This window comes from Nerophis ophidion, linkage group LG23 (assembly GCF_033978795.1).
Source record: "Nerophis ophidion isolate RoL-2023_Sa linkage group LG23, RoL_Noph_v1.0, whole genome shotgun sequence".
In the NCBI taxonomy this organism is placed as follows: domain Eukaryota; kingdom Metazoa; phylum Chordata; class Actinopteri; order Syngnathiformes; family Syngnathidae; genus Nerophis; species Nerophis ophidion.
This window is the reverse complement of record NC_084633.1, coordinates 16,884,308-16,911,847: the sequence shown is the minus strand read 5'-3', so window position 1 is coordinate 16,911,847 and position 27,540 is coordinate 16,884,308. Positions and strand designations below refer to the sequence as shown.

Sequence of the window (27,540 nt, the reverse complement as noted above, 5' to 3'; positions counted from 1 at the left end):
AACATCATCAGCAACTGTTTGAAAACAGCCAAAGCCAAGACAGATGTGCTTGTACATACTGGGAGAGACTCCATGCTTGCCAGCGCTGCTTGCACTGTAGCTGTTGAAGTAGGTGGGCTTGTGGGCGTTGACACCCTGGCTGTCCACCTGGTGTGACTGGGTGGCTTCCTTCAACTGGGAAAGGATGAGGCGGCCACTCCGTTGAGAGGAAGCATTCACCTCAAATACCTATAAAAAAAACAGTGTCACATAAAAGACCCACAATGATGACGATGATGGCGTGATGTTCCTCACCTTAAAGCCGAGCTCGTGAGCACAAGCATAGACTGTGGCCGTCTTCCCGATTCCTGTGGGCCCTGTGATGAGGACTGTGTTGCACAAAGAGTCTTCTGCAAGCAGGGCATCATCATCTCCACAGTCCCAGTCACAGTCTGTAGAAATAACATTGGATGAAAAATTGTGGATGTGACTGACAAAAAAGGTTTTAAAAGGACGCACCATTGCTGTCTTCCTCTCTTTTCTTCTCTTTTTGCTTATTCCTCTCCTCTCGGTCAGCACGGACCTTCCATTCCTTCAGCCAACTACACATAGGAAAAACACAATTGACCCAATAAATAGTGAAATAAAACACATTTTGGTACTCACCTGTGAAGCCTCTGCACTGAAGATGCGTTGCCAATGATGTCACTGGAGTGCTGCGGCTGGTATTTTTCTGTCCACAACACATCCTCCCTTGCTCCCTCTGTGGAAAACACTGCAGGCTAAGTTTAATTCAGTGAACAACATAATGATGTCAACACAAACAACCCTGATAACGCCACCTTTTTTCCCAGTGTCCTCAGGCAAGTCATCGAGCACAACCAAATTGTTATCTGTTCCAGACAAAGGCCTGTCTTTTCCCTCCTCCGCACTCAGTTTGGTTCCTCTCTGGTTTCGTCTTGTTCGACCTCCCCTTTTAGGTGTCTCCGGCTCGGAGGAAGAACTTTCTATACAGGCAGCCCGCTGCTTCTTTGCTACTTTGGACCCCTCATCATCCTTCCGCTTCCTCTTCCCTCCTACTGGCTCCAAAGAATGTGTGCTTGCAGCTTCTGTGACAATGCAGGAAAAGTTAATTGTTTTATTTTTCAAATCAAAAAAGACAGTGGCGGTTTACCTGAGAGATGTTGGTGTTCAGCACGTCTGGCCAAGAGGCGGGGCAGGAACGTATCAAAGGGGAAAGGAGGGTTTGAGGTTCTGACCTCTTCCACAAGTATCTGGCGAACATTTTCTGACATTTCAGGCCTCCAGCCAGAGCCCTAAAGAGATAAAGAAAGTGGGTGAGTGCCCAGTTTATATACAGTCGTGGTCAACAGTTTAAATACATTTGTGAAGGACATGTCATGGCTGTCTTGAGTTTCCAATATTCTCTACAACTCTTTTCTTTTTTTGTGATAGAGTGATAGGAGCACATACTTGTTGGTCACAATAAACATTCATGAAGGTTGGTTCTTTTATGAATGTATTACGGGTCTACTGAAATTGTGAGCAAATCTGCTGGGTCAAAAGTATATATACAGCAATGTTAATATTTGCTTACATGTCCCTTGGAAAGTTTCAGTACAATAAGGCGCTTTTGGTAGCCATCCACAAGCTTCTGGTTGAAATGTTGACCACTCTTATTGACAAAATTGGTGCAGTTGAGCTATATGTGTTGGATTTTAGACATGGACTTGTTTCTTCAGCATTGTCCACACGTTTAAGTCAGGACTTTGGGAAGGCCACTCTAAAACCTCAATTCTAGCCTGATTTAGCCATTCCTTCCTTTACCACTTTTGACGTGTGTTTGGGGTCATTGTCCTGTTGGAACACCCAACTGCACCAAAGGCCCAACCTCCGGGCTGATGATTTTAGGTTGTCCTGAAGAATTTAGAGGTAATCCTCCTTTTTCATTGTCCCATTTACTCTCTGTATAGCACCAGTCCCATTGGCAGCAAAACAGGCCCAGACCATAATACTACCACCACCATGCTTTACAGTAGAATGGTGTTCCTGGGATTAAAGGCCTCACCATTTCTCCTCCAAATATATTGCTGGGTATTTTGGCCAAACAGCTCAATTTTTGTTTCATTAAAGTATTGGAAACTAAAGACAGCCATGATATTATGTTCTTTACAAGTGTATGTAAACTTTTGATCAGGACTGTACCTCTACTATCTTACAAAGTATTACTTTGCCTTATAGATACAATAATAGTTTTTAAATCAGCTTCAAAGATGATTACTATAGGAATTAAACTCGGATAAGCCTAACATTTGTTTAGCAGAATAGAATTACTGTTCCATGACTGGCACTTGTTATCATTGAGGTGTTATTGGGGTTGATATGTCGAAAAACTGCAATGCAGTTCAGTTTCATAAGAGGTAATGTTTGACATACTCGTTCGCAGAAGACTAGAACATCTGGTTCTTTCTTCACAGCAAAGGAGCCAATCAGAACTGGAGGTGGCTTGGACACTTGGATGCTAAACTCTTTGAGATGACACAGTTTTGGAGACGCAGGCCAGGGTAGACCCCATAGAGGGCAATCTGTTGTTGCATAAAATACAGTAAGTTGTACTGACACCATGCAGAATAGTTAGTAATCAGTGAAGAAGAATGAAGATGGTGACTATACCACTGGGCGGCTGTGTCAAATGCACGACAGGTTGGAAAGAGGAACAGGAAAGGGCGTACGCCTCCTTGGTGGCAACGGACTTGTTGATTTGCTTTTTGAAAGATTCAGGCAAGCCGCTCTTCAGGAAATCTCTTCGGGCCCTAAACTGTTCATCATCCTGGGAGTTTTCCGAACCCTCTCGACTGCTCTCATCAAAGATGGAAATCACATCAGATGTCTTCGAAGCATTCTTCTCATGACCCAGCACGGCAACCTTGGAGCCTTTGATAAATGAACAGAGAACCATGTTGTGGACTGATAGCACTTATACCAACGTGATTAGTGTTGAATTATATCAAAAGCGGAAATTGCTACCTGGAGGAGCTTTAGCAGCTTTGCCCAGAACTTCGTTGAGGCTTCGTAGTGACTTCCGACTTTTATTTTGTTGTCCAACCTGGGGAGAAGCAGCCTCTTCCCCTTCCAGGCAGATGACAGAATCCTGAAATAAAGCCCCAAGTTAAATGTAAATAGTTGTATTTTTAAGCTTAATGTTTATTGTCTTATGAAACTTGACAATTGTTTTGACTCGACCGTACCTCGTCTTCACAGTAACTCTTTGCGATTGATGCCTTCGCTCGTGACGAACGCCTTAGGGTGTTCTTAGCTTCGACGGCAGCAGATTTCTTACTCTTTTGAATAGCTTTCGCTTTTTCTACCAGTTGTTTTGCTTTCCTCTGTTTTTTTGAGTCATTTGAACCCTTAAAAAGAAACACGAGCGTGACAAGTGAGCATAACTTGTTTTCCCCCTCCTCTGACAAAAAAAATGATGTACTTACAATAGAGGCCACTAGCGGGTTCTTGCCAACCCCAGAAACATTTTGATTAAGTCTTCTGAACTTGATCCTGATGAAACAATAATTTAATAAATATCAACAAACTTATGGGTCGCTCATCAATGTTAAATAGGATTATGTACCTGATTGGACTCTCTTTACGGTCAGGTGGACACACCATCTCCGCTGCATAGACTCCATGTTTGGACTTGTGTGTTTTCGGAGTGGATAACTTGACAAAAGTCTCTTTGGGGGAAGGAGCAGAATCTTTTAAACCATCCCGAGTTTTTTCTGGTGATGTTTTGCCGGCCTGCTTGACCACAGCCTCTCTTCTGGACCTCCTCAGAATGGAGATAGAGGGATTTGAAGCATGTGGCTCCTCCACGTGGCCTTCAGATTTAGGGGCCACAGTCTCCTCTGCCTTCTTCTTGCCTTTTCTTTGTATGTTTGGAGCTTTTTTGGTTTCCTGGGTTTCACTTCCTTCTGTTGTGTTATCGACACCACACTCTGATGGTTGCTTTTGCTTGGTCTGGTTTTTGTTCTTATTTGTTTTGCACCCATCTAGACTGGGTTGCCGGAAGGCAGCCATGAAGTGTCTCTTCTCTGCGTTGGGGCACTTAGGTGTGGATTCACTCTCGAGCACAGCCAAGTCAAGTTCCTCCTCCTCAAGAACGACATTGGATTTCTGCTTACCCTGCACCGGAGATTCCTTAGCAGGTCTTCTCGTAGCCTTTCTCCTGATGATTGGCGAGGCTGCCTTTGGCGGAGGCTTCCCCAGTTCCTGCTTGGGGGAGACACTGTGCATTTGAGCCTGGATAGTGATGGTTCGCGGTGAAACCTGGATGGACAGTTCCTTCGACGCCTCTCCAGAATTGGACTTGTCTATTCCATCAGAGTCTTTAAGTGCTTTATTTCCCTCACACAGCACATTTTCTGTACTCTCACTCTGGGTGCGCACAAAATCCTTAAAAGATATCATGATGGTGCTACTATTCAACTGAGAGTCCTCACCAGAGTCTACCTCCATGCTGGCCTCGCAGGGAGAACTGTCTGACACCTTCTCCACAGATTCAGAATGATATGCCTGCTTTTGTTTGCTCTTTTTTGAATTATGTCCTGACGTTTTGATACATTTTTCCTTCACAACTGTAGAAGAGGTACTGTTTCCACATTTAGAGGCATCATCATGACGTTTCTCTTTTCGGGTCACTGGTGGTCCATTAGTGACACAAATCTCTGAACTAAGCTGAGCCAGCAGAGCAGCGGCATCACTGCCAAAGACACCACACACACTGCTGGATTTCCCTGCCGAGGTTGTGTTTTCCTGCAACTCCTCCACAATAAAGCAGCTGCTGTCATCGGCCAAGCAAACAGGGTCAGGCTCCACGAGTTTCCTTGCAACTTTAGTGGCCTTTCTCCTCCGTTTGACCGGCGGCTGCTTCACTGCTACGTCCGCTCTGGCGTGTTTATCTATAGACTCATGACTGGTCTCCTTCGGCTGTTCTAATGGGCTGGTCTTCCCTTTAGATGTCAATGTCCCACGGCTGAAGTAGTCCATGATGTTATTGGAGCGAGGGGGCGAGAAAGGTTTCTCCACAGCTTTGGTGACTGGGGAGAAGTAGCTGGTGATTGTTTTGACAACAGAATTGCCACCGTCTTTGCTCGATTTCTTGCAAGGCTGTGAACAGATAATGTGGGGTTACCATCAGAAATGAACAGGTGTAATAGCAATTGCATTTCTTAACTGCAAAAGTACCTGCGTGTCAAAATCCTCTATGACAGACGCCATTGCCACCACACCAGCCATAATTTAGAAACCTAAGGGAAAGAGTAACAATTGTAATGGAAACATTTATTTGCAATATTTCCACTCAAATTTGGGATTCATCTTTTTCATCATCATTTATTTTTATTCCTTTCATGAAAATGCATATATAAAAGCCACGTACAGTTGACACTTTCATTGTTTTTTGGTTTCTTATACACTTCCATGATCAGAAAGGAGCAGACGGAAGAACAATTTTGTTGTATTTATCTGCCCTCTTTTTAACACAAATTATTTTAGATGCCTTCATCACTCTTCCCCCCACCAACACCCCAACTCCAACATACTTTTTAATTTTTGTTTAAGCATTTTCACAATGACACGTCCAATCAAAATCAAAATTCAGTTTGATATAATGCAAGTTGTCTCTTTTTAAATTCAAAAATATTCCTACAACTTTTTAAGTCCTTTTTTAGACAATCCCATGCATTCACGCCAGCAACAGACAAGCACATTTGTTTTAAATTTGTTCGCGCTCTTGGATGTTTAAAATCATACGGCCTTCTGTGGTTCTCATCTTCAGACGTGAACACAAATTACTTTTTGTAAGTCCTTCGGAAGAACTTTATTTCTAGCTTTGAACATCACTAATAGATTATGCAATTCTACAATGTATTTCAGTGTTAATAATCCTGACCTAATGAAGAGTGGACTTGTTTAGTCTCTATATCCTACTATAAAAATAATACAAATTGCTCTTTTCGGTGAAAGAAATAAAGGCATTATGTTGCTGTGGTATGTATTTCCCCATATTTCTGCACAATAATTGAAATAAGGTAGAAAAATTGAGCAATATAATATTCTCATTGTATTATATGGGAAACAGTATTCAATCTTGTTCAAAACAAATGAGCTTTTAGATACCTTATTTTTCACACGCAATATATGAAGTTATATTTATTATATTTATTTAGCGCTTTTTCTCTAGTGACTCAAAGCACTTTTCCATAGTGAAACCCAATATCTAAGTTACATCTAAAGCAGTGTGGGTGGCACTGGGAGCAGGTGGGTAAAGTGTCTTGCCCAAGGACACAACGGGAGTGACTAAGATGGCGGAAGCGAGGATCGAACCTGGAACCCTGAAGTTGCTGGCACGGCCCCTCTACCAACCGAGCTATACCACCCCCATATGAGCTTTCCATTTCAACTTTTCATCTAGGATGACCCCAAGAAATCTGACTTCAGACACCTTCTCAATTAAATTTGAAGTTAAAGTTAAAGCACCAATGATTGTCACACACACACTAGGTGTGCTGAAATGTGTCCTCTGCTTTTGACCCATCTCCTTGATCACCCTCTGAGAAGTGAGGGGAGCAGTGGGCAGCAGCGGTGCCACGCCCGGGAATCCTACCTACCGATCTCAGGGCGGACACTAACCACTAGGCCACTGAGTCACATTGTTCATGGATAAACCAACTTCTGCCTGTCTTTTATTAATTTTGCCTTTTCCAAATTTAAAGATAATTTATTTACATCAAACCACAATTTTAATTTAACCATTTCCTATTATATAATATCAGCTAAGATTTTGAAGTCATCTCCTGAAAAGTATAAATTTGCACCGTCTGCGAATAATACGTACTGTAAAATTTTCGAAACCTCACAAATATCATTTGTATGTAAAATTAAAAGTTTTGGTCCTAAAAGCGAACCTTTGCATCACACATACAGCACAATGAATCAATAATTACTAGGAATCAAAATCTCACTGACAGACCTTGGTCACAGGGGAGAAGTCGATATGGTAGTGTCTTGTGTTTAAACACAGCATAACACTACCACCACCATTATTGACGGTATGTGTGGTGTTCCTGGAATTAAAGGCATCACCATTTCTCCTCCAAACAAATTGCTGGGTATTGTGGCCAAACAGCAACATTTTTGTTTCGTCAGATGGACAAAGACAAAACCTTTTGGAGGAAAGTTCTGTGGTCAGAGGACTACCAAAAGCACCTTATTGCAGTGAAAATTGCCAAGGGACATGCAACCAAATATTAACATTGCTGTATGTATACTTTTGACCAGGCAGATTAGTTCACATTTTCAGTAGACCCATAATAAATTCATAAAAGAACCAAACTTTATGAAAGTTTTTTGTGACCAACAAGTATGTGCTCCAATCACTCTATCACAAAAAACAAGAGTTGTAGAAATTATTGGAAAATCAAGACAGCCATAAAAGTATGTTCTTTACAAGTGTATCTAAACTTTTGACCATCACTGTAGGTTCCAAAAATACCTTAAATGAATGACCTATTGACCTATCTTATAGTGTGCGTAGCCCCATGAAAACAGAGCAAATAAGTTTCCCAAAAGAGGCAGCGTTAACAGGCTCCAGTTTCTGCTCCTCACAATAATCCAATCACTTGCTTTCCTACCACTTGAATGTGTGATTTGCATCACACATACAGCACAGTTAATCAATAATTACTAGGAATCATACCTAGTAAATTAAAACAGATCAAATAGGTTTCCCAAAAGAGGTGGCATTAACAGGCTCCAGTTTCTGCTCCTCACAATAATCCAATCACTTGCTTTCCTACCACTTGAATGTGTGATTTGCATCACACATACAGCACAGTTAATCAATAATTACAAGAATCAAACTTAAACTGACAGACTTTGGTCACAGGGGAGAAGTTGATATAGTTTCTTAATTGTGTTTAAACACAGCATAATAACACCACCACTGTGTTTGACGGTAGGTGTGGTGTTCCTGGGATTAAAGGCCTCACCATTTTTACTCTGAACATATTGCTGGGTAAACAGCTCAATTTTTGCTTCATCTGACATCACATGGACAAAGACAAGACCTTCTGGAGGAAAGTTCTGTGTTCAGGTGACTACCAAAAGCGCCTTATTGCAGTGAAACTTGCCAAGGGACATGTAAACAAATATCAACGTTGCTATATGTATACTTTTGACCCAGCAGATGTGTTCACATTTTCAGTAGACCCATAATAAAGTCATAAAAGAACCAAACTTTGTGAAAGTTTTTTGTGACCAACTAGTATGTGCTCCAATCACACTATCACAAAAAACAAGAGTTGTAGAAATTATTGGAAAATCAAGACAGCCATGACATTATGTTCTTTACAAGTGTATGTAAACTTCTGACTATGACTATATGTTCAAAATATACCTTATATAAATGACCTATTGACCTATCTTACCGTGTGCGTAGCACCATGAAAACAGATCAAATATGTTTTGCAAAAGAGGCGGCATTTACAAGCTCCTGTTTCTACTCCTCACAATTATCCAATCACTTGCTATCCTACCCCTTGAATGTGTGATTTGCATCACACATAGAGCACAAATTATCAATAATTACAAGAATCAAACTCAAATTGACAGACTTTGGTCACAGGGGAGAAGTTGATATCGTAGTGCCTTGTGTTTAAACACAGCATAATAACACCACCACTATGTTTGACAGTAGGTTTGGTGTTACTGGGATTAAAGGCCTCAACCTTTCTCCTCCAAACATATTGCTGGGTATTGTGGCCGAACAGCTCCATTTTTGCTTTATCTGACATCACATGGACAAAGACAAGACCTTCTGGAGGAAAGTTCTGTGGTCAGATGGCTACCAAAAGCGCCTTATTGCAGTGAAACTTGCCAAGGGACATGTAACCAAATATTAACATTGCTGTATGTAAACATTTGACCCAGCAGATTTGCTCACATTTTCAGTAGACCCATAATAAAGTCATAAAAGAACCAAACTTTGTGAAAGTTTTTTGTGACCAACAAGTATGTGCTCCAATCATTCTATCACAAAAAACAAGAGTTGTAGAAATTATTGGAAAATCAAGACAGCCATAAAAGTATGTTCTTTACAAGTGTATCTAAACTTTTGACCATCACTGTAGGTTCCAAAAATACCTTAAATGAATGACCTATTGACCTATCTTATAGTGTGCGTAGCCCCATGAAAACAGAGCAAATAAGTTTCCCAAAAGAGGCAGCGTTAACAGGCTCCAGTTTCTGCTCCTCACAATAATCCAATCACTTGCTTTCCTACCACTTGAATGTGTGATTTGCATCACACATACAGCACAGTTAATCAATAATTACTAGGAATCATACCTAGTAAATTAAAACAGATCAAATAGGTTTCCCAAAAGAGGTGGCATTAACAGGCTCCAGTTTCTACTGCTCACAATAATCAAATCACTTGCTTTCCTACCACTTGAATGTGTGATTTGCATCACACATACAGCACAGTTAATCAATAATGACTAGGAATCAAACTTAAACTGACAGACTTTGGTCACAGGGGAGAAGTTGATATAGTTTCTTAATTGTGTTTAAACACAGCATAATAACACCACCACTGTGTTTGACGGTAGGTGTGGTGTTCCTGGGATTAAAGGCCTCACCATTTTTACTCTAAACATATTGCTGGGTAAACAGCTCAATTTTTGTTTCATCTGACATCACATGGACAAAGACAAGACCTTCTGGAGGAAAGTTCTGTGGTCAGATGACTACCAAAAGCACCATATTGCAGTGAAACTTGCCAAGGGACATGAAAACAAATATTAACATTGCTGTATGTATACTTTTGACCCAGCAGATTTGTTCACATTTTCAGTAGACCCATAATAAAGTCATAAAAGAACCAAACTTTGTGAAAGTTTTTTGTGACCAACAAGTATGTGCTCCAATCATTCTATCACAAAAAACAAGAGTTGTAGAAATTATTGGAAAATCAAGACAGCCATAAAATTATGTTCTTTACAAGTGCATTTAAATTGTTGACCACTACTGTATGTTCAAAATATATCTTAAATGAATGACCTATTGATCTATCTTACCATGTGCGCGTAGCCCCATGAAAACAGATCAAATAAGTTTCCCAAAAGAGGCGGCGTTACACAATAATCCAATCACTTGCTATCCTACCACTTGAATGTGTGATTTGCATCACACATACAGCACAGTTAATCAATAATTACTAGAAATCAAACTTAAACTGACAGACTTTGGTCACAGGGGAGAAGTTGATATAGTTTCTTAATTGTGTTTAAACACAGCATAATAACACCACCACTGTGTTTGACGGTAGGTGTGGTGTTCCTGGGATTAAAGGCCTCACCATTTTTACTCTGAACATATTGCTGGGTAAACAGCTCAATTTTTGTTTCATCTGACATCACAGACAAAGATAAGACCTTCTGGAGGAAAGTTCTGTGGTCAGATGGCTACCAAAAGCGCCTTATTGCAGTGAAACTTGCCAAGGGACATGTAAACAAATATTAACATTGCTGTATGTATACTTTTGACCCAGCAGATGTGTTCACATTTTCAGTAGATCCATAATAAATTCATAAAAGAACCAAACTTTGTGAAAGTTTTTTGTGACCAACAAGTATGTGCTCCAATCACACTATCACAAAAAACAAGAGTTGTAGAAATTATTGCAAACTCAAGACAGCCATGACATTATGTTCTTTACAAGTGCATTTGAATTGTTGACCACTACTGTATGTTCAAAATATATCTTAAATGAATGGCCTATTGATCTATCTTACCATGTGCGCATAGCCCCATGAAAACAGATCAAATAAGTTTCCCAAAAGAGGCGGCGTTACACAATAATCCAATCACTTGCTATCCTACCCCTTGAATGTGTGATTTGCATCACACATAGAGCACAGATAATCAATAATTACAAGAATCAAACTCAAATTGACGGACTTTGGTCACAGGGGAGAAGTTGATATAGTAGTGTCTTGTGTTTAAAGCATAATAACACCACCACTATGTTTGACAGTAGGTTTGGTGTTCCTGGGATTAAAGGCCTCATCTTTTCTCCTCCAAACATATAGCTGGGTATTGTGGCCAAACAGCTCAATTTTTGTTTCATCTGACATCACATGGACAAAGACAAGACCTTCTGGAGGAAAGTTCTGTGTTCAGATGACTACCAAAAGGGCCTTATTGCAGTGAAACTTGCCAAGGGACATGTAAACAAATTTTAACAATGATGTATGTATACTTTTGACCCAGCAGATTTGTTCACATTTTCAGTAGATCCATAATAAATTCATAAAAGAACCAAACTTCATGAAAGTTTTTTGTGACCAACAAGTATGTGCTCCAATCACACTATCACAAAAAAACAAGAGTTGTAGAAATTATTGCAAACTCAAGACAGCCATGACATTATGTTCTTTACAAGTGTATTTAAATTGTTGAACACTACTGTATGTTCAAAATATACCTTAAATGAATGACCTATTGATCTATCTTACCATGTGCGCGTAGCCCCATGAAAACAGATCAAATAAGTTTCCCAAAAGAGGCGGCGTTACACAATAATCCAATCACTTGCTATCCTACCCCTTGAATGTGTGATTTGCATCACACATAGAGCACAGATAATCAATAATTACAAGAATCAAACTCAAATTGACGGACTTTGGTCACAGGGGAGAAGTTGATATAGTAGTGTCTTGTGTTTAAACACAGCATAATAACACCACCACTATGTTTGACAGTAGGTTTGGTGTTCATGGGATTAAAGGCCTAACCTTTTCTCCTCCAAACATATTGCTGGGTATTGTGGCCAAACAGCTCCATTTTTGTTTCATCCAATATTTGGAACCTCAAGACAGCCATGCCATTATGTTCTTTACAAGTGTATGTAAACTTTTGTACGATCGTACAAAGTATTACTTTAGTTTTATAATCAGCTGCAAAGATGACAGGGACATTGCTATAAAAATGTGTTTAAACACATAAGTTGCCCCCCAGTTTGTTTTCAATACAAAAGGTTTATAATACATGAAGAGAAGGTAACAACACGACCATCATTGCTGTCATGGCACCTCGACAAACAGCACAGTATATGGTCAGAAAACTTACCGTAAACACGAAAAAAGTTTTTTTTAAATCCTGTTTCCAGTTTGAGTCAATATTAAAAAAAACGTACACGGTCTGAGATGAACATTTGTTGGTCTGCTCGCATATCATCTAACAAATAAAAAAAAAACAAGCTAGCAAAGCACTGAACAGTTCATTCGAATACATTTTGCCGCGCAACACTTCCCAAAACAGGTCCGCACATTGTCCTCATGTCGCCCTCCAATGCGCGGACGGAGAGTAGAAGCCGCGAAGGAGGTGTTTTGCTAAAATGTTGAAGTTTGGTGTTGAAAATGCATAATTTCCAAGGACTGTTTCAAAAACGCGCCAGAGTAGTTGTGAGGGAAGCGCGCCAAATATACGTGACGTTTTGCGTCGACGAATTCAACCAATCAGAGGAAAGAACAACATGACGTCATGACTCGGCGTCGCTTGACCACATTCAAAATGGCGCATGGCAGCTTTTTTTTGTATATTTGTAAAACTGACAGCGACACCTATTGACAAACTTTGTCATAAATACTGAGTTTAACAGTAATATAATAAACTAAATAAAACATAGTTTTGTACAAATGTTTGCTAATACCGTTCTCTCAATGATTTCCATATTTTGTAAGAAAATGAGAGGGTACAAACACCGCCTCATTAAAGTGTCTCCAAATTTTTTATTGTTAATGTGTTTATTTTTTTACAAAGTAAAAAAGCCATCAAATCATCCATCCATCCATCCATTTTCTACCGCTTATTCCCTTTCGGGGTCGCTGGCGCCTATCTCAGCTACAATCGGGCGGAAGGCGGGGTACACCCTGGACAAGTCGCCACCTCATCGCAGGGCCAACACAGATAGACAGACAACATTCACACTCACATTCACACACTAGGGCCAATTTAGTGTTGCCAATCAACCTATCCCCAGGTGCATGTCTTTGGAAGTGGGAGGAAGCCGGAGTACATAATATATTAATCTGGAAACATATCAAATAATTGTCATACTTGCCTACCTTGAGGCAGGGGCGTGGTTAAGAGGGGAGGAGTATTATTACAGCTAGAATTATAAATGATAAATGGGCTGTACTTGTATAGCGCTTTTCTACCTTCAAGGTACTCAAAGCGCTTTGACACTACTTCCACATTTACCCATTCACACACACATTCACACACTGATGGAGGGAGCTGCCATGCAAGGAGCCAACCAGCACCCATCAGGAGCAAGGGTGAAGTGTCTTGCTCAGGACACAACGGACGTGACGAGGGTGGTACTGGGTGGGATTTGAACCAGGGACCCTCGGGTTGCGCACGGCCACTCTCCCACAAGTCAAGTATTTCATATGCAGTCCTGGGTTCAATCCCAGGCTCGGGATCTTTCTGTGTGGAGTTTGCATGTTCTCCCCGTGAATGCGTGGGTTCCCTCCGGGTACTCCGGCTTCCTCCCACTTCCAAAGACATGCACCTGGGGATAGGTTGCTTGGCAACACTAAATTGGCCCTAGTGTGTGAATGTGAGTGTGAATGTTGTCCGTCTATCTGTGTTGGCCCTGCGATGAGGTGGCGACTTGTCCAGGGTGTACCCCGCCTTCCGCCCGATTGTAGCTGAGATAGGCGCCAGCGCCCCCCGCGACCCCAAAAGGGAACAAGCGGTAGAAAATGTATACATATATAATAAAAACTTGACATTAAGTGAATTCTAGTAATATATATATACATATATATGTATATAAATAAGAGAAATACTTGAATTTCAGTGTTCATTTATTTACACATATACACACACATCCTTGTTCTTCTGCTTCGTCTCCTTGTGTGCGCAGTTGTGCACTGCACTGTCTAAAAGCCGTAGATGTTATTGTCCCATATGCATGTACAGTAGATGGCAGTATTGTCCTGTTTAAGAGTGTCACAACATTGCTGTTTACGGCAGATGAACTCCTTTACGGTAGACGAAAACGTGACTGCTGTTGTTGTGTGTTGTTACCGCGCTGGGAGGACGTTAATGAAACTGCCTAACAATAAACCCACATATGAAACCAAGAACTCGCCCTTGATCATTCCACAGTTATAACGTCATTGGGCAGGCACGCTGTTTATATTGTGGGAAAGCGGACGTGAAAACAGGCTGTCGACACGTCACTCAGGTCCTCATGGAGCTGGAGGGGGCGTGGCCCTCAGCCCCGCCTGAATTTCGGGAGAAAATTTGTCCCGGGAGGTTTTCGGGAGAGGCGCTGAAATTCGGGAGTCCCCCGGAAAATCTGGGAGGGTTGGCAAGTATGATAATTGTACTGCAAATTCAAGTGCACTCAATGTGATTTTGGGGCCAAAATGGGAAAAAGAAGAAAAGCAATTTTAAAAACTTTTAATTTATATTTTTTCAAAGTAAACATCTGAATTGCAGTCTACCACCTCCAAAGGCACAGCCATACTTAGAAGACCAAATCCAGAAAACACTGCACTGAACATGTTTTTTTTTTTTAACTTAGTTGTATTGTTCATAGGAAACAATGCACTATAAAAATGACTGGACATGTTTTTTTAGTAAGCAGTGACATATTCTGTAGATAATTAAAAGACTGCAGTGATATGTAATAAGCTGTGGTGTAGTTATTTGACCTCCATAGAAAGGATAGATGTGCCGGTTTGTGGCATCAACACATGTAAATAATAAGAAACAAACAATTACATGTTGTGTTTAAAAAAATTGAATCATGAAGCAAAACAACACTATTGGCAGGAAGGTGAAAATGCATTGATATCGTGGAGGACTGAGCAGATTACATTTAAACACAATACTTCCAAAACAATTTCAAAAAAATCCTCGAAGTGCTTTTTAAAAATACATAAGACAATATGTGCAAATAGGCTAGCCTTTGAGTGGATAAATCTTCGGATATGAGGAACAGGACAGAGGATCACAAATAAAATCAGCAACTCACACAAAGGTTGTCTACAATGTGTGACATCACAGCACCATACACTGCACGACAGGTTCACTTAGTGACAATTCAGCTCAAAAACAAAAGAAAATAAAACAGTAGGCTATACATCACTGTTCTTACTTATAGGCACAGATCATTTGAAACAAAGGTCAACGCAAACAATGCTTGGCAGACATTGGAGAAACAAAATGAAAGGTAAACGAGGGCATGTTTTAAATAAAAAAACAAGATAGAAGATCTTGGAGCATAAATACGTGACACAGACAGACGGGAGATTTGGCAGCAACTCATGGGAGTCCTCAGCTGTATCTTTATCTGTACAGGTGTGTAGCAGCTGTGACAGGCACTCCAAGAACACGGACGCAATTAAATCGACCAGGACTCTCATGACAGGTGAATTAAAAGCCTAAAGGACTGACATACACAATTACAACTTCAATGTGAGCTTAATTCAAACACTGAAAACAGGGCACACACGCACACACACACACACACACACACACACACACACGCACGCACGCACGCACGCACACACACACACACACACACACAAAGGATTAACAGACCAAAAAAATCCCCACAAACATATTTGGCAAATATTAAGAGCTCAGGGTCCAGTTTTACATGCTCCCCCATTGCAGACAAACAGCCCAGTGTGTTCATCATGGATTTGTCAACATTTGCCTTTCTCACATCCATACAACTGAAGGTCAAAATGCACATTGGACCTTTCTGTATCCAGCTGAGACTCCCACCAAGCAGGATGGATGCAGAAAAACTGTGCGCAACATTTACATAAGATGCTGTACTGTATATACACAGGTCTTCTTTTGTACAATTCTTTTAGTTAGTCGTTCGCTGACCCCGCAGCGAAGAGGACCCTCTGGTCAGTTCTGGCCAGCTTGGCGGGAGGCTCCAGAGACTCGTCTCCTAACACCACAGCATCTGACGGCAGGGTCAGCTCCTGACTTTCCTCATCACTTTCCTCCTCCTCCTCCTCTTCTTCTTCTGAACCGTATAGAATATGGAATTGTTCACCACATACCAGGGTCACAGTTACTTTGCAATATTAGTGTGTGAGTACCTTTGTCAGGATCCACCATGTTTAGACCTCGTCCTAAACTGGCAAACTAATCACAAGAGAGGGAAATATGGCACCGTTACTGTAAATTATAGAGGTGTGGGGAATAAACAATTTTTAGATTCATCGCAATTCGGACATTGACGATTATAAAACTGACTAGTAAATGTAAATAATCGATAATGGATTTGTTTATTGTAAATAAAGTAATGCAGACAGTTCTAAAATTTGGCTGACTGCAGCTTCTCACCTCCCCAAGACATCCGACCAGCTCATTTATTATAAATGGATGAAATAAATGGTTGTAATTTGTATAGCGCTTTTCTACCCCTTTTTAAGGAGCCCAAGGTGTTTTGACAGTATTTCCACATTCGCCCATTCACACACTGATGGCGGGAGCTGCCATGCAAGGCGCTCATCAGGACCCATCAGGAGCAAGGGTGAAGTGTCTTGCTCAAGGACACAATGGACGTGACACAACGTAGTGAAACCCAATATCTAATTTACATTCAAACCAGTGTGGGTGGCACTGGGAGCAGGTGGGTAAAGTGTCTTGCCCAACGACACAACGGCAGTGACTAGGATGGCGGAAGCGGGAATCGAACCTGGAACCCTCAATTTGCTTGCTCGGCCACTCTACCAATTGAGCTATGTCGCCCCATTGCACACATTTCCATGAATTGAATAAATCTGATGCTAATTCATTTTTACAAATGCACTGTTTTTAAAAATTGTAGGTGATAAATTTTCATTTGGTGAAACAAAAATAATTTGTAAAACAGCAATAATATACATCAATAATCGATTAATAATTGCATCGTAGCTCCTGAATCGTAATCAAATCATGATGTGGCCAAAGATTCCCACCTCTAGTGAATTTCTTCAGCATTATCCACACGTTTAAGTCAAGACTTTGGGAAGGCAGTTCCAAAACCTTATTTGTAGCCTGATTTAGCCATTCCTTTACCACTTTTGACATGTGTTTGGGGTCATTGTCCTGTTGGAACACCCAACCGCGCCCAAAACCCAACCACTGGGCTGATGATTTTAGGTTGTCCTGAAGAATTTGGAGGTAATCCTCCTTTTTCATTGTCCAATTCTTTCTCTGTAAAGCACCAGTTCCATTGGCAGCAAAACAGGCCCAGCGCATAAAACTACCACCACCATGCTTGACGGTAGGCATTAACAGGCTCCAGTTTCTGCTCCTCACAATAATCTTTTTTCTTTTTCTTTGTCATGAAAAAGGAACATTTTTGTCATTAAAAAGGGAGGTTTTTGTGGTTGGTGCACTAATTGTAAGTGTATATTGTGTTTTTTATGTTGATTTAATAAATAAAAAAACAAAAATTTATTATTTTTTTGTTTTTATAAAAATGAATAAAAAATTATTCTGCGGCCCGGTACCAATTTTTTGTATTCAGGCATGCTTGTGCGTGCGTGTGTCTTTACCTCACAATAATCTTTTTTTTTTTTTTTTGTTTCTTTGTCATGAAAAAGGGACATTTTTGTCATTAAAAAGGGAGGTTTTTGTGGTTGGTGCACTAATAGTAAGTGTATATTGTGTTTTTTATGTTGATTTAATAAATTTTAAAAAACATTTTTTTTTTTTTTTTTTTATAAAAATGAATAAAAAACTCTTCTGCGGCCCGGTACCAATTTTTTGTATTCAGGCATGCTTGTGCGTGCGTGTGTCTTTACCTCTCCCATGACGGCAATGGGGGTCTCTCCTTTAGCCTGGGCTACTCTATGCTCTATTAGGTAGTACATATATTCATCATACAGAAGGCGGATCAGGTGAAAAGAGCCAAAACTGGCAGCACTTCTCAGGGTGAGGTCCCGAATCACCATGGAACTGGAGAACAGAGATGAGAGAAATTTAGCCACGAAGTAAAACAGAATGAGCAAATTTGTACGACAACACACCTGTAAAAGGACCACTTGAGCAGGAAGAGCTTGGCAGCTTTAGGGAATGTGGGGCTGTGTTGGTGGGGCTTTAACACCTGGGAGACTACCCCATCCAGCCAGGCAGCCCACTGCTCCAGGGAGTTCTGCTGCTGGAGGGTCAGCTTGAAGTCCTGCTCCAGCCGCTGGACAACACGGTCCTCGCAGCGGCACACCCATGAAGCCTGCTCCTGCACAGGATGAACAATATGCGGGTAAGATGTCAAGATGGCCTGACCCAGTGCACGAGCAGTCTGCGGTTATTTCATTAACCTGAACGTTAGCAAAATCAACACGGTTGAGGTCAGAGAGCATCTGGTTGATCTGGGCCGTGTTCTGGAGGACAGCGCGAGCTGCCTGTGCGAGGTGGTTCAGACTGGTGTAACGACGCAGTGTCTGAGCGAATGCATTGGCTGATGTTACCTAAAGCAAATAAGGATGGTGATGCGTGTGCTTTACAAGAAATAATCATAATGATTCATCCGACATGAGGAGACTGTACCTTGATGCGAACCATTTCCTCTGGGATGTTCATCATTGCATTGGTCAGCCAGCTTTCCAGGCTTTTGGCAAAATTCCGAATGGCTTGAGTTAAGGCACCTCAGGCAGAAAATGAAAAAAAGAGGGGCAATATTGTTGTATGATTACATTTCCCTTGATTAACTGAAACTCCAGAAGAGCAAAACACATTCCTGGAACAAATGCTAAATAAGAAATATACAAATATATTTGGAAAACATATTTAAACACACACAGGTAGGGGAAGCTCATTTTCCTCTACTCTCTAACATGAGTACAGTCTCCAATATCAGTTAAAATATATGAAGATCCTAGATTTTTAAAGGAAAACATGACATAGAGCAGTGGTTCTCAAATGGGGGTACGCGTACCCCTGGGGGTAATTGAAGGTATAACAAGGGGTACGTGAGATTTTTTTTAAATATTCTAAAAATAGCAGCAACTCAAAAATCCTGTATAAATATATTTATTTAATAATATTTCAACAAAATATGAATGTAAGTTCATAAACTGTGAAAAAAAATGCAACAATGCAATATTCAGTTAACAGCTAGATTTTTTGTGGACATGTTCCATAAATATTGATGTTAAAGATTTCTTTTTTTGTGAAGAAATGTTTAGAATTAAGTTCATGAATCCAGATGGATCTCTATGACAATCCCAAAAGAGGGCACTTTAAGTTGATGATTACTTCTATGTGTAGAAATCTTTATTTATAATTGAATCACTTGTTTATTTTTCAACAAGTTTTTAGTTATTTTTATATATTTTTTTCCAAATAGTTCAAGAAATACGACTACGAATGAGCAATATTTTGCACTGTTATACAATTTAATAAATCAGAAACTGATGACAAAGTGCTGTATTTTACGTCTTTATCTCTTTTTTAAACCAAAAATGTTTTGCTCTAATTAGGGGGTACTTGACTTAAAAACATGTTCACAACCTTTTTTCATCACTGAAAAAAAAGGTTGAGAACCACTGACATAGAGGACTGTAAAATGTCAGCAATGGAATGAAACTTAGAAAATGCTCTGGCAGTGATTTGTATTTCAAGATCCATGGTTCACTCATTTTGCTGTCAATTCAAAAGGGATTCAGCCAGAGAAAAAAACATACCATTATCATGCGGAATCTCAGCATCCAGAGAAGCTCAGTATCCCATGGGCAGAGCAAAGCCGAGCATTTATCCAATGACTGGCGGCTGTGTAAAAACCCGCTCTTTGTTTTTGTGATGGGACACAAGTAGGGGATTTAATTTTTTTATTTTTCATTGCCATGCAAGTCTTATAGTGTTTTATTGCTGTGGATTTTAAATTGCATGTTTTTACATTTTAGAATTTGATGGGATTTTTAATTGCATATTTTTACATTTTAGAATTTGATTGTATCTTTAATTGCATGTTTTTACACTTTGGAATTTGATTGTATTTTTTAATTGCATGTTTTTACTCCTTGTGGACTTTGCTGGCATTTTAAGACATTGCCCCTTTTAGCTTGTTGCCCCTAACAACCAAAGTGCCCAATCGAACGGCACTGGAAATTGGACGCACCTGTGGAGCCTTAGGACTGCACATTTAAAAGGAGCGACAGGATGAAAAAGAAGAGAAGAGGGTCGACGGAAGGAGTCGACAGGCTTTGCCAAGAGCGACACAGCAGACCCCGCAGGCTGCCGGAGCGAACCCCAAGAAACCCAAAACACGCAGGGGCAGAGGAAACTCTGCCTCCCAAGTAAGTGCCGTGTATTGTGGATATGTGGGGACATCCAACTGCCTTGGGCTGTGGGCTTGCGGGCTCGTGTGTCGTATGCTGGCTGTGTGGTTCTGTGGACAGGGGGCGATTTGGACCCAGGGACCTGCGGCGACCCCCGGAAGCGACCAAGAGGCGGGAGCGGCACAGGTACGGCCACGTAGGTCTCGCTAGTGACCGGAGACTGGCGAGGGGAGTGGGCGTACCCAATACTTTGACGCGGAACTACAGCAAAGGCAGGGGAAACCCTGCCTTGCATGTAAGTGTGACGTCAGCCCGGATAGCGTCTCCGTGGTTTTGGATGATTTTATCCCCGTGGCCTGCCTCCGTTTTAATTTTGTGTGCAGGAGGACGCCATGGAAGTGGGCGGAGCCAGGATACGGACCCACTACACCTGTCGTGACTGTACCCTCGCCCATCACATTGGTTACCAATTGGTATTTTAGTGTTGACAACTTGACTGTTTTTTTTATAGTATTGTAATAAATTCTGAACGAGCATAATCATTTTTCCTTATTTTGGGATGGCTGCTCTCTCTACATTGGGTTCTTAATATTTATAGTGGTTTTAGGCAACAATTTTATTAGATTTTAATATTTTACCACTCAGGTCAATCAATCAATCAATCAATCAATGTTTATTTATATAGCCCCAAATCACAAATGTCTCAAAGGACTGCACAAATCATTACGACTACAACATCCTCGGAAGAACCCACAAAAGGGCAAGGAAAACTCACACCCAGTGGGCAGGGAGAATTCACATCCAGTGGGACGCCAGTGACAATGCTGACTATGAGAAACCTTGGAGAGGACCTCAGATGTGGGCAACCCCCCCCCTCTAGGGGACCGAAAGCAATGGATGTCGAGCGGGTCTAACATGTCCATCACACTTTCTCATTGAATTCAATGGACGCTCAGCTTCAACACTGTTTAATGCGTTGTAATGCTAGCATAATGAATGAGAAGGAAGTCACATCAACTGGCGCAAACGTAACTGATCCTGAACAAAAGTTAGGGGAGGCTAAGCTTCCCTTGCAGTCTTTAGAGAAATCACCACTGTATGATAATATTGAGACGCCTTACTGGGGATTGGCCTGAGTACATCAGGAATGAGGATCTCCACCAGGCCCTGGTAGAGGCTGTTGTCACAGTCACGGCTCCAGCGCACCACCGGCTCATACTTGCACAGCAGCACAAGGCAGGACTTCGGGAGACGCTTTTCTGACTCGCCATGACTGGTAAACACACAGTTTTTACATATATACATGAATTAATTTCAAACAGAACAAAAACATTCATTTGTCAAATATCCAATACTCTCCCTGCTCAATGAATAAAGGGGTCAGTTAGTAAGAGATCTGGGCAACTCACACAGCCATTGTGGCATCTCCAGCCTGACCCTGGCCGAACCTCCAGAAGCTTTTCCACAGCGTCTCCACCAGGGTGAACTGAAGATTGACCATCACATCTAGTATGGCCTATCAGAGAAAGCAGGGAAGAAAAACACATCTTAGATGTATATGTTAGTAAATAAACAACCCTTGGACAATAGCCATACTTTCCAACCGTCCCGGATTTTCCGGGAGACTCCCAAAATTCAGCGCCTCTCCCGAAAACCTCCCGAGACAAATTTTCTCCCGAAAATCTCCCAAAATTCAGGCGGAGCTGGAGGCCACACCCCCTCCAGCTCCATGCGGAGCTGAGTGATGTGTATAAAGAGCGTGTCTGCTCAATGACGTTATTACGGTAGAATGATCGAGGGCGAGTTCTTGGTTTCTTATGTGGGTTTATTGTTAGGCAATTTCATTAACGTCCTCCCAGCGCGGTAAAACAACACACATCAAAAGCAGTCCGTTTTCGTCTACCGTAAAGAAGTTCGTCTGCCAAACAGCAATGTTGTGACACTCTTAAACAGGACAATACTGCCATCTACTGTACATGCATATGGTTAGAAAAACAAGGATGGACAATTCAACCCTTAACTCAATGAGTAGATGAGTGTTATGTGTGTGTATATGTGTAAATAAACAAACACTGAACTTCAAGTATTTATTTGATTTATATATATATATATATATATATATGAATATATATATATATACATATACATCTAGAATTCACTGAAATTCAAGTAATTGTTATATATATATATACGAAATACTTGACTTGGCGAATCTATGAATCTAGCGGTAAATATACTCCTCCCCTCTTAACCACGCCCCCAACCACAACCTTCCCCAACCTCGCCCCCCACCCCACCCCGACCCCAACTCCCGAAATCCGAGGTCTCAAGATTGGCAAGTATGACAATAGCTGAACTACATTCTGCAACAATACTTGTGTTCATTACCTCACAGTGTTCTCTGTAGAGCAGCTGAAAGCTCTTTATGTGATCCAGTTCAATACCATCAGGTGGGGGCTTCCCCTGAAGGTCTATGTCTGGGAACTCAGGGAGCGTTCTGGAAGCATCTAAACAAAAGACACAGACACTCAGTTTGAAAAGTCATTCAAGACTTTGCTGCCATTCAAAGAAAGGAACCTACCAAGGAACTGCTGGTACTGCTGAACCTGGGTGCTGATATCCACTTGTCCAGAACCCTGTTGCTGAATTTGCTGCTGGCCTGCTCCGGCAGCAGTCCCATTGGTCATTCCCTCCACTTTGTGCACAGGCTTCAACCTGTTTGGACCAGACACAGAGTACTTGAAATAGCACAATAACAATGATTGAAACAAAAACTATCTTGGTCAGAGACAGGTTCACCATGATGCCACGTGTATTACCTCTGTTTCTGCGAGAAGGGCTGCTGTCTCATAGCAAGATGTTGCTGATCTTCCATTAGGCGGAGAAGAGACGAGCCTGCCTTGATCCTTAGCCCATAATAGTGATACTTAGAATTACCCCTGTAAAGTACAGAAAAGGTCATTCTTCTAGTCAAAGGTAAGCTCTATTTACAATGAAATAGATTAGACGGGGAAAGCCTGCCTTTATCCTTAGCCCAATGTAGTAGTACTTAAGATTACTCTGTTCATTATTGTGACGTCAAAGGTGAGCTCTATTTACAGTAAAGTGAACCGTACATCATTTTCCAAATAATGAATTCAGCCAAACTTGCGCAGTCTGTCCTCTCACCCTCACACATGCTGTGTTTTCATCACTGCCCACATTCCCACCCACACTAAGAACATTTTGCCATGCTTTAAGATTTTCCACACAATGTATCTTCTGTAAGAATGCCACTACTGTGCAGGAAGGAACAGTTTGTTATGCAAATCAATTACATGCCGTGGAGGTGTTATTAAGAGAAAGTGAGCGGATTATGTCCCAGCACTTCTCTCATCATTCACATAGAACACGGAAATTAGCCAATGAAAGCCAGATGAGACTGTGACAGGTATCCCGTTGGTACATTCAAACAGGCACAAGTGAAATTACGGATAAATACAGTCGTGGTCAAAAGTTTACATACACTTGTAAAGAACATAATGTCATGGCTGTCTTGAGTTTCCGATCGTTTCTATAACTCTTGTTTTTTTGTGATAGAGTGATTGGAGCACAAACTTGTTGGTCACAAAAACATTCATGAACTTTGGTTCTTTTATGAATTTATTATGGGTCTACCAGAAATGTGACCAAATCTGCTGGGTCAAAAGTATACATACAGCAATGTTAATATTTGGTTACATGTCCCTTGGCAAGTTTCACTGCAATAAGGTGCTTTTGGTAGTCATCCACAAGTTTCTGCTTGAATTTTTGACCACTCCTCTTGACAAAATTGGTGCAGTTCAGCTAAATAAAACTTGTTTCTTCAGCATTATCCACACGTTTAAGTCAAGACTTTGGAAAGGCAGTTCCAAAACCTTAATTCTAGCCTGATTTAGCCATTCCTTTATCACTTTCGACATGTGTTTGGGGTCATTGTCCTGTTGGAACACCCAACCGCGCCCAAAACCCAACCACTGGGCTGATGATTTTAGGTTGTCCTGAAGAATTTGGAGGTAATCCTCCTTTTTCATTGTCCAATTCTTTCTCTGTAAAGCACCAGTTCCATTGGCAGCAAAACAGGCCCAGAGCATAATACTACCACCACCATATTTGACGGTAGGCATTAACAGGCTCCAGTTTCTGCTCCTCACAATAATCCAATCACTTGCGATCCTACCAATTGAATTTGTGATTTGTATCACACATAGAGCACAATTAATCAACAATTACTAGGAATCAAACTTAAACTGACAGACTTTGGTCACAGGGGAGAAGTTGATATCGTAGTGCCTTGTGTTTAAACACAGCATAATAACACCACCACTATGTTTGACGGTAGGTGTGGTGTTCCTGGGATCAAAGGCCTCACCATTTCTCCTCTAAACATATTGCTGGGTATTGTGGCCGAACAGGTCAATTTTTGTTTCATCTGACATCACATGGACAAAGATAAGACCTTCTGGAGGAAAATTCTGTGGTTAGATCACTACCAAAAGTGCCTTATTGCAGGGAAACTTGTCAAGGGACATGTAACCAAATATTAACATTGTTTTATGTATACTTTTGACCCAGCAGATTTGCTCACATTTTCAGTAGACCCATAATAAATTCATAAAAGAACCAAACTTCATGAATTTTTTTTGTGACCAACAAGTATGTGCTCCAATCACACTATCACAAAAAAAGTTGTAGAGAGTTGTAGAAATTATTGGAAACTCAAAACAGCCATGACATTATGTTTTTTACAAGTATATGTAAACTTTTGACCACGACTGTACTTCAAAATATACCCTACATGAATGACCTATTGACTTATCTTACCGTGTGCCAAGTCGTCGTGTGCGTAGCCCCATGAAAACAGATCGAATGAGTTTCCCAAAAGAGGCGGCATTAACAGGCTCCAGTTTCTGCTCCTGGCAATGCAGCAGGTAGTGGCAGTATAGGGTCGAACGCGGCAGACTGACTCCTTCAGCAGTCTCGTAGTTGTCCAGCAACCACTGTACCTGACCGGCAGGCAGGGGACAGACAGGAGACTGTTGCAATTAGCAAAGCTGCAAAGCATGCAAACATTCAAAAGACACATCAATAAACTGACATATGTTGCATGCATGTTTGTTTTAATTCAACACGGACACAAAACACTTTATATACACTTTGCGGGTCATTTTGGAATGAAAACACAAATACCTTTGTGTGCGTGCCGTGGCATACAACATTAGTATGCAATGAATTACAGTAATGACCGGAAATAGTGATGGGATGTCTGCCAAACATAAGTTGGTAACCATTATCACATGGATGTTTTTTTAGGATGTCATAGTTGTCATGGTGTTGGGGCATTTCAGAAAAATCAAAAGGTGCCCCTCATCACATGCATTGTAATGATATGAAAGCAATGAGGTCATGGTTTGGTTTTCCTTTGAGCTGGAAATCACAGTTAAAAACAATGGTGTTTTTTCAACAGCTTCAATTGGGATCAATAGCAAAAGATGGTTTGTATTTGTTTTGTTTTCTCTAACTGTAGGAATCAGAGTATTTTTAATTGTGCTTTCCACTTGACATCAGTGTGTGGCACCAAAGGGTTGTACGAATGATAACAGCACAAAAAGAAATTCCTTTGCTTGGAGCCTCTGCATACCTTTTTGTCTGCCGACGGCACGCTACTCTCCTCGCCTTCTGTTATACTCACAGTGGCTGGGGAGGCACGGGCGGTGTGGGAGTAGCTCTGACTGTTGCCAGCTGCCCCGCCGCTGTTACTGCTGCTGCCCAGCATGTAACCCCCCTGGATCACATAACTTCCTGCAGCGCCACCATTAGTGCCCGCCCCATCCCCTGACCCATTTGCGGTGCCACCTGTGGACACCACTGTGGACCCTCCCCCTGTTGCACTGCTAGGCTGAGCCACAAACATGGACACAGCTCCTGTTGTGCCAGCGGTCACAGAGACAGTTAGAGGTGTACCAGGGGTGGAGGCCTGCGAGCCTGAGGTTGGCTGACCTTCATAATACTGAGCAGCGGTGGTCTGGGTATACAGGGCTGTGTCAGTGTAAGGGAAGGTGCCGGGGCGACTGGATGGAAACAGACTAGATTAGTTTGAGCCTTGAGAAATTAAACTGCAAAATCTTTAGGTTAGGTAATGACTCTAACATGGTGCTGGTGGTGTAGTTGGCATCTCCTCCTTCCACATACTGCACTGGATTAGTGTACACATGTTGCACCTGCACTGGTGTCAGCTGCTGTTGGACCTATGAAAAACACACTAACGCATCAGTTCTTCAGCTGAAGAGAATCAGATCATCTATGAACACTCATTTATGAACATCAGTTAACTCTAGAGCTGCCATATCCCTTGTGTCCGGGACCTACTTGGGTGTGGCTGACGAGTCTCTCTCAACCTGTTCATGGGCTGGCTGGTTCGAGTGACCGATGTCCACAGGAACCAAGAAGTCTGTGGCCTGCTCTGAAGTCTAAGCACTGTCCTAAGCGCTGCCTGATGCCTTCCATAGATTCTGCACACTGTCTAAAGCTCTCTAAAAAGGAGCTAAATGCCACCACATGGTGACAATTGTAAACTATGCACACATTTTCAGTGATGATTGTCACGTACAGCAGGTCACAAACGTCTGATATTTCAGCAAGCATTTTATTATACTGTATCTCATGGGACACTTTCAGTGTCATGTTGAAATTCCTGATTCCCAAATGAACCTTATCTCCCCAGTGCCGGCAGCACTTATGCATCCCAGGACTATAATGCAACCATCACCATGCTTGACTGTATACAAACCCCGTTTCCATATTAGTAAGGAAATTGTGTTAGATGTAAATATAAACTGAATACAATGATTTGCAAATCATTTTCAACCCATATTCAGTTGAATATGCTCAAAGACAACATATTTGATGTTCAAACTGATAAACATTTTTTTTTTTGTCAAATAATCATTAACTTTAGAATTTGATGCCAGCAACACGTGACAAAGAAGTTGGGAAAAGTGGCAATAAATACTGATAAAGTTGAGGAATGCTCATCAAACACTTATTTGGAACATCCCACAGGTGTGCAGGCTAATTGGGAACAGGTGGGTGCCATGATTGGGTATAAAAACAGCTTCCCAAAAAATGCTCAGTCTTTCACAAGAAAGGACGGGGCGAGGTACACCCCTTTATCCAC

The 27,540-nt window shown here is 41.4% G+C and overlaps 2 protein-coding genes across 9 annotated transcripts in view; both read right to left on the bottom strand.

The window, feature by feature from the left end:
- Window positions 1-12,518, bottom strand: part of atad5a (ATPase family AAA domain containing 5a) — a 23,842-nt gene extending 11,324 nt beyond the window's left edge. The window contains exons 1-14 of one of the 2 annotated variants that reach the window (XM_061885019.1): window positions 12,166-12,518; window positions 5,221-5,282; window positions 3,608-5,142; window positions 3,468-3,534; window positions 3,228-3,389; window positions 3,007-3,130; window positions 2,653-2,913; window positions 2,416-2,564; window positions 1,154-1,295; window positions 822-1,088; window positions 646-754; window positions 499-581; window positions 295-431; window positions 60-228 (exon numbers count right to left, since the gene is read on the bottom strand). In XM_061885019.1, the coding sequence (XP_061741003.1) occupies window positions 60-228; window positions 295-431; window positions 499-581; window positions 646-754; window positions 822-1,088; window positions 1,154-1,295; window positions 2,416-2,564; window positions 2,653-2,913; window positions 3,007-3,130; window positions 3,228-3,389; window positions 3,468-3,534; window positions 3,608-5,142; window positions 5,221-5,271 (3,256 nt within the window). In that variant the 5' untranslated portion in view covers window positions 5,272-5,282; window positions 12,166-12,518. The remainder of the gene's footprint in view (window positions 1-59; window positions 229-294; window positions 432-498; window positions 582-645; window positions 755-821; window positions 1,089-1,153; window positions 1,296-2,415; window positions 2,565-2,652; window positions 2,914-3,006; window positions 3,131-3,227; window positions 3,390-3,467; window positions 3,535-3,607; window positions 5,143-5,220; window positions 5,283-12,165) is intronic. The other variant, XM_061885020.1, reaches the window with a different exon arrangement.
- A 1,978-nt stretch (window positions 12,519-14,496) lies between these two features.
- Window positions 14,497-27,540, bottom strand: part of rfx1a (regulatory factor X, 1a (influences HLA class II expression)) — a 33,428-nt gene continuing 20,384 nt past the window's right edge. For 2 of the 7 annotated variants that reach the window (XM_061885012.1, XM_061885011.1), the window contains 14 exons: window positions 26,514-26,611; window positions 26,005-26,434; window positions 25,188-25,369; window positions 23,165-23,284; window positions 22,927-23,060; window positions 22,734-22,852; window positions 21,755-21,861; window positions 21,467-21,618; window positions 18,616-18,713; window positions 18,387-18,536; window positions 18,096-18,304; window positions 17,871-18,024; window positions 16,176-16,221; window positions 14,497-16,099 (listed from right to left, as the gene is read on the bottom strand). In XM_061885012.1, coding sequence (XP_061740996.1) covers window positions 15,939-16,099; window positions 16,176-16,221; window positions 17,871-18,024; window positions 18,096-18,304; window positions 18,387-18,536; window positions 18,616-18,713; window positions 21,467-21,618; window positions 21,755-21,861; window positions 22,734-22,852; window positions 22,927-23,060; window positions 23,165-23,284; window positions 25,188-25,369; window positions 26,005-26,434; window positions 26,514-26,611 — 2,160 coding nt within the window. In that variant the 3' untranslated portion in view covers window positions 14,497-15,938. The remainder of the gene's footprint in view (window positions 16,100-16,175; window positions 16,222-17,870; window positions 18,025-18,095; window positions 18,305-18,386; window positions 18,537-18,615; window positions 18,714-21,466; window positions 21,619-21,754; window positions 21,862-22,733; window positions 22,853-22,926; window positions 23,061-23,164; window positions 23,285-25,187; window positions 25,370-26,004; window positions 26,435-26,513; window positions 26,612-27,540) is intronic. The other 5 variants (XM_061885017.1, XM_061885014.1, XM_061885015.1 and 2 more) reach the window with 5 other exon arrangements.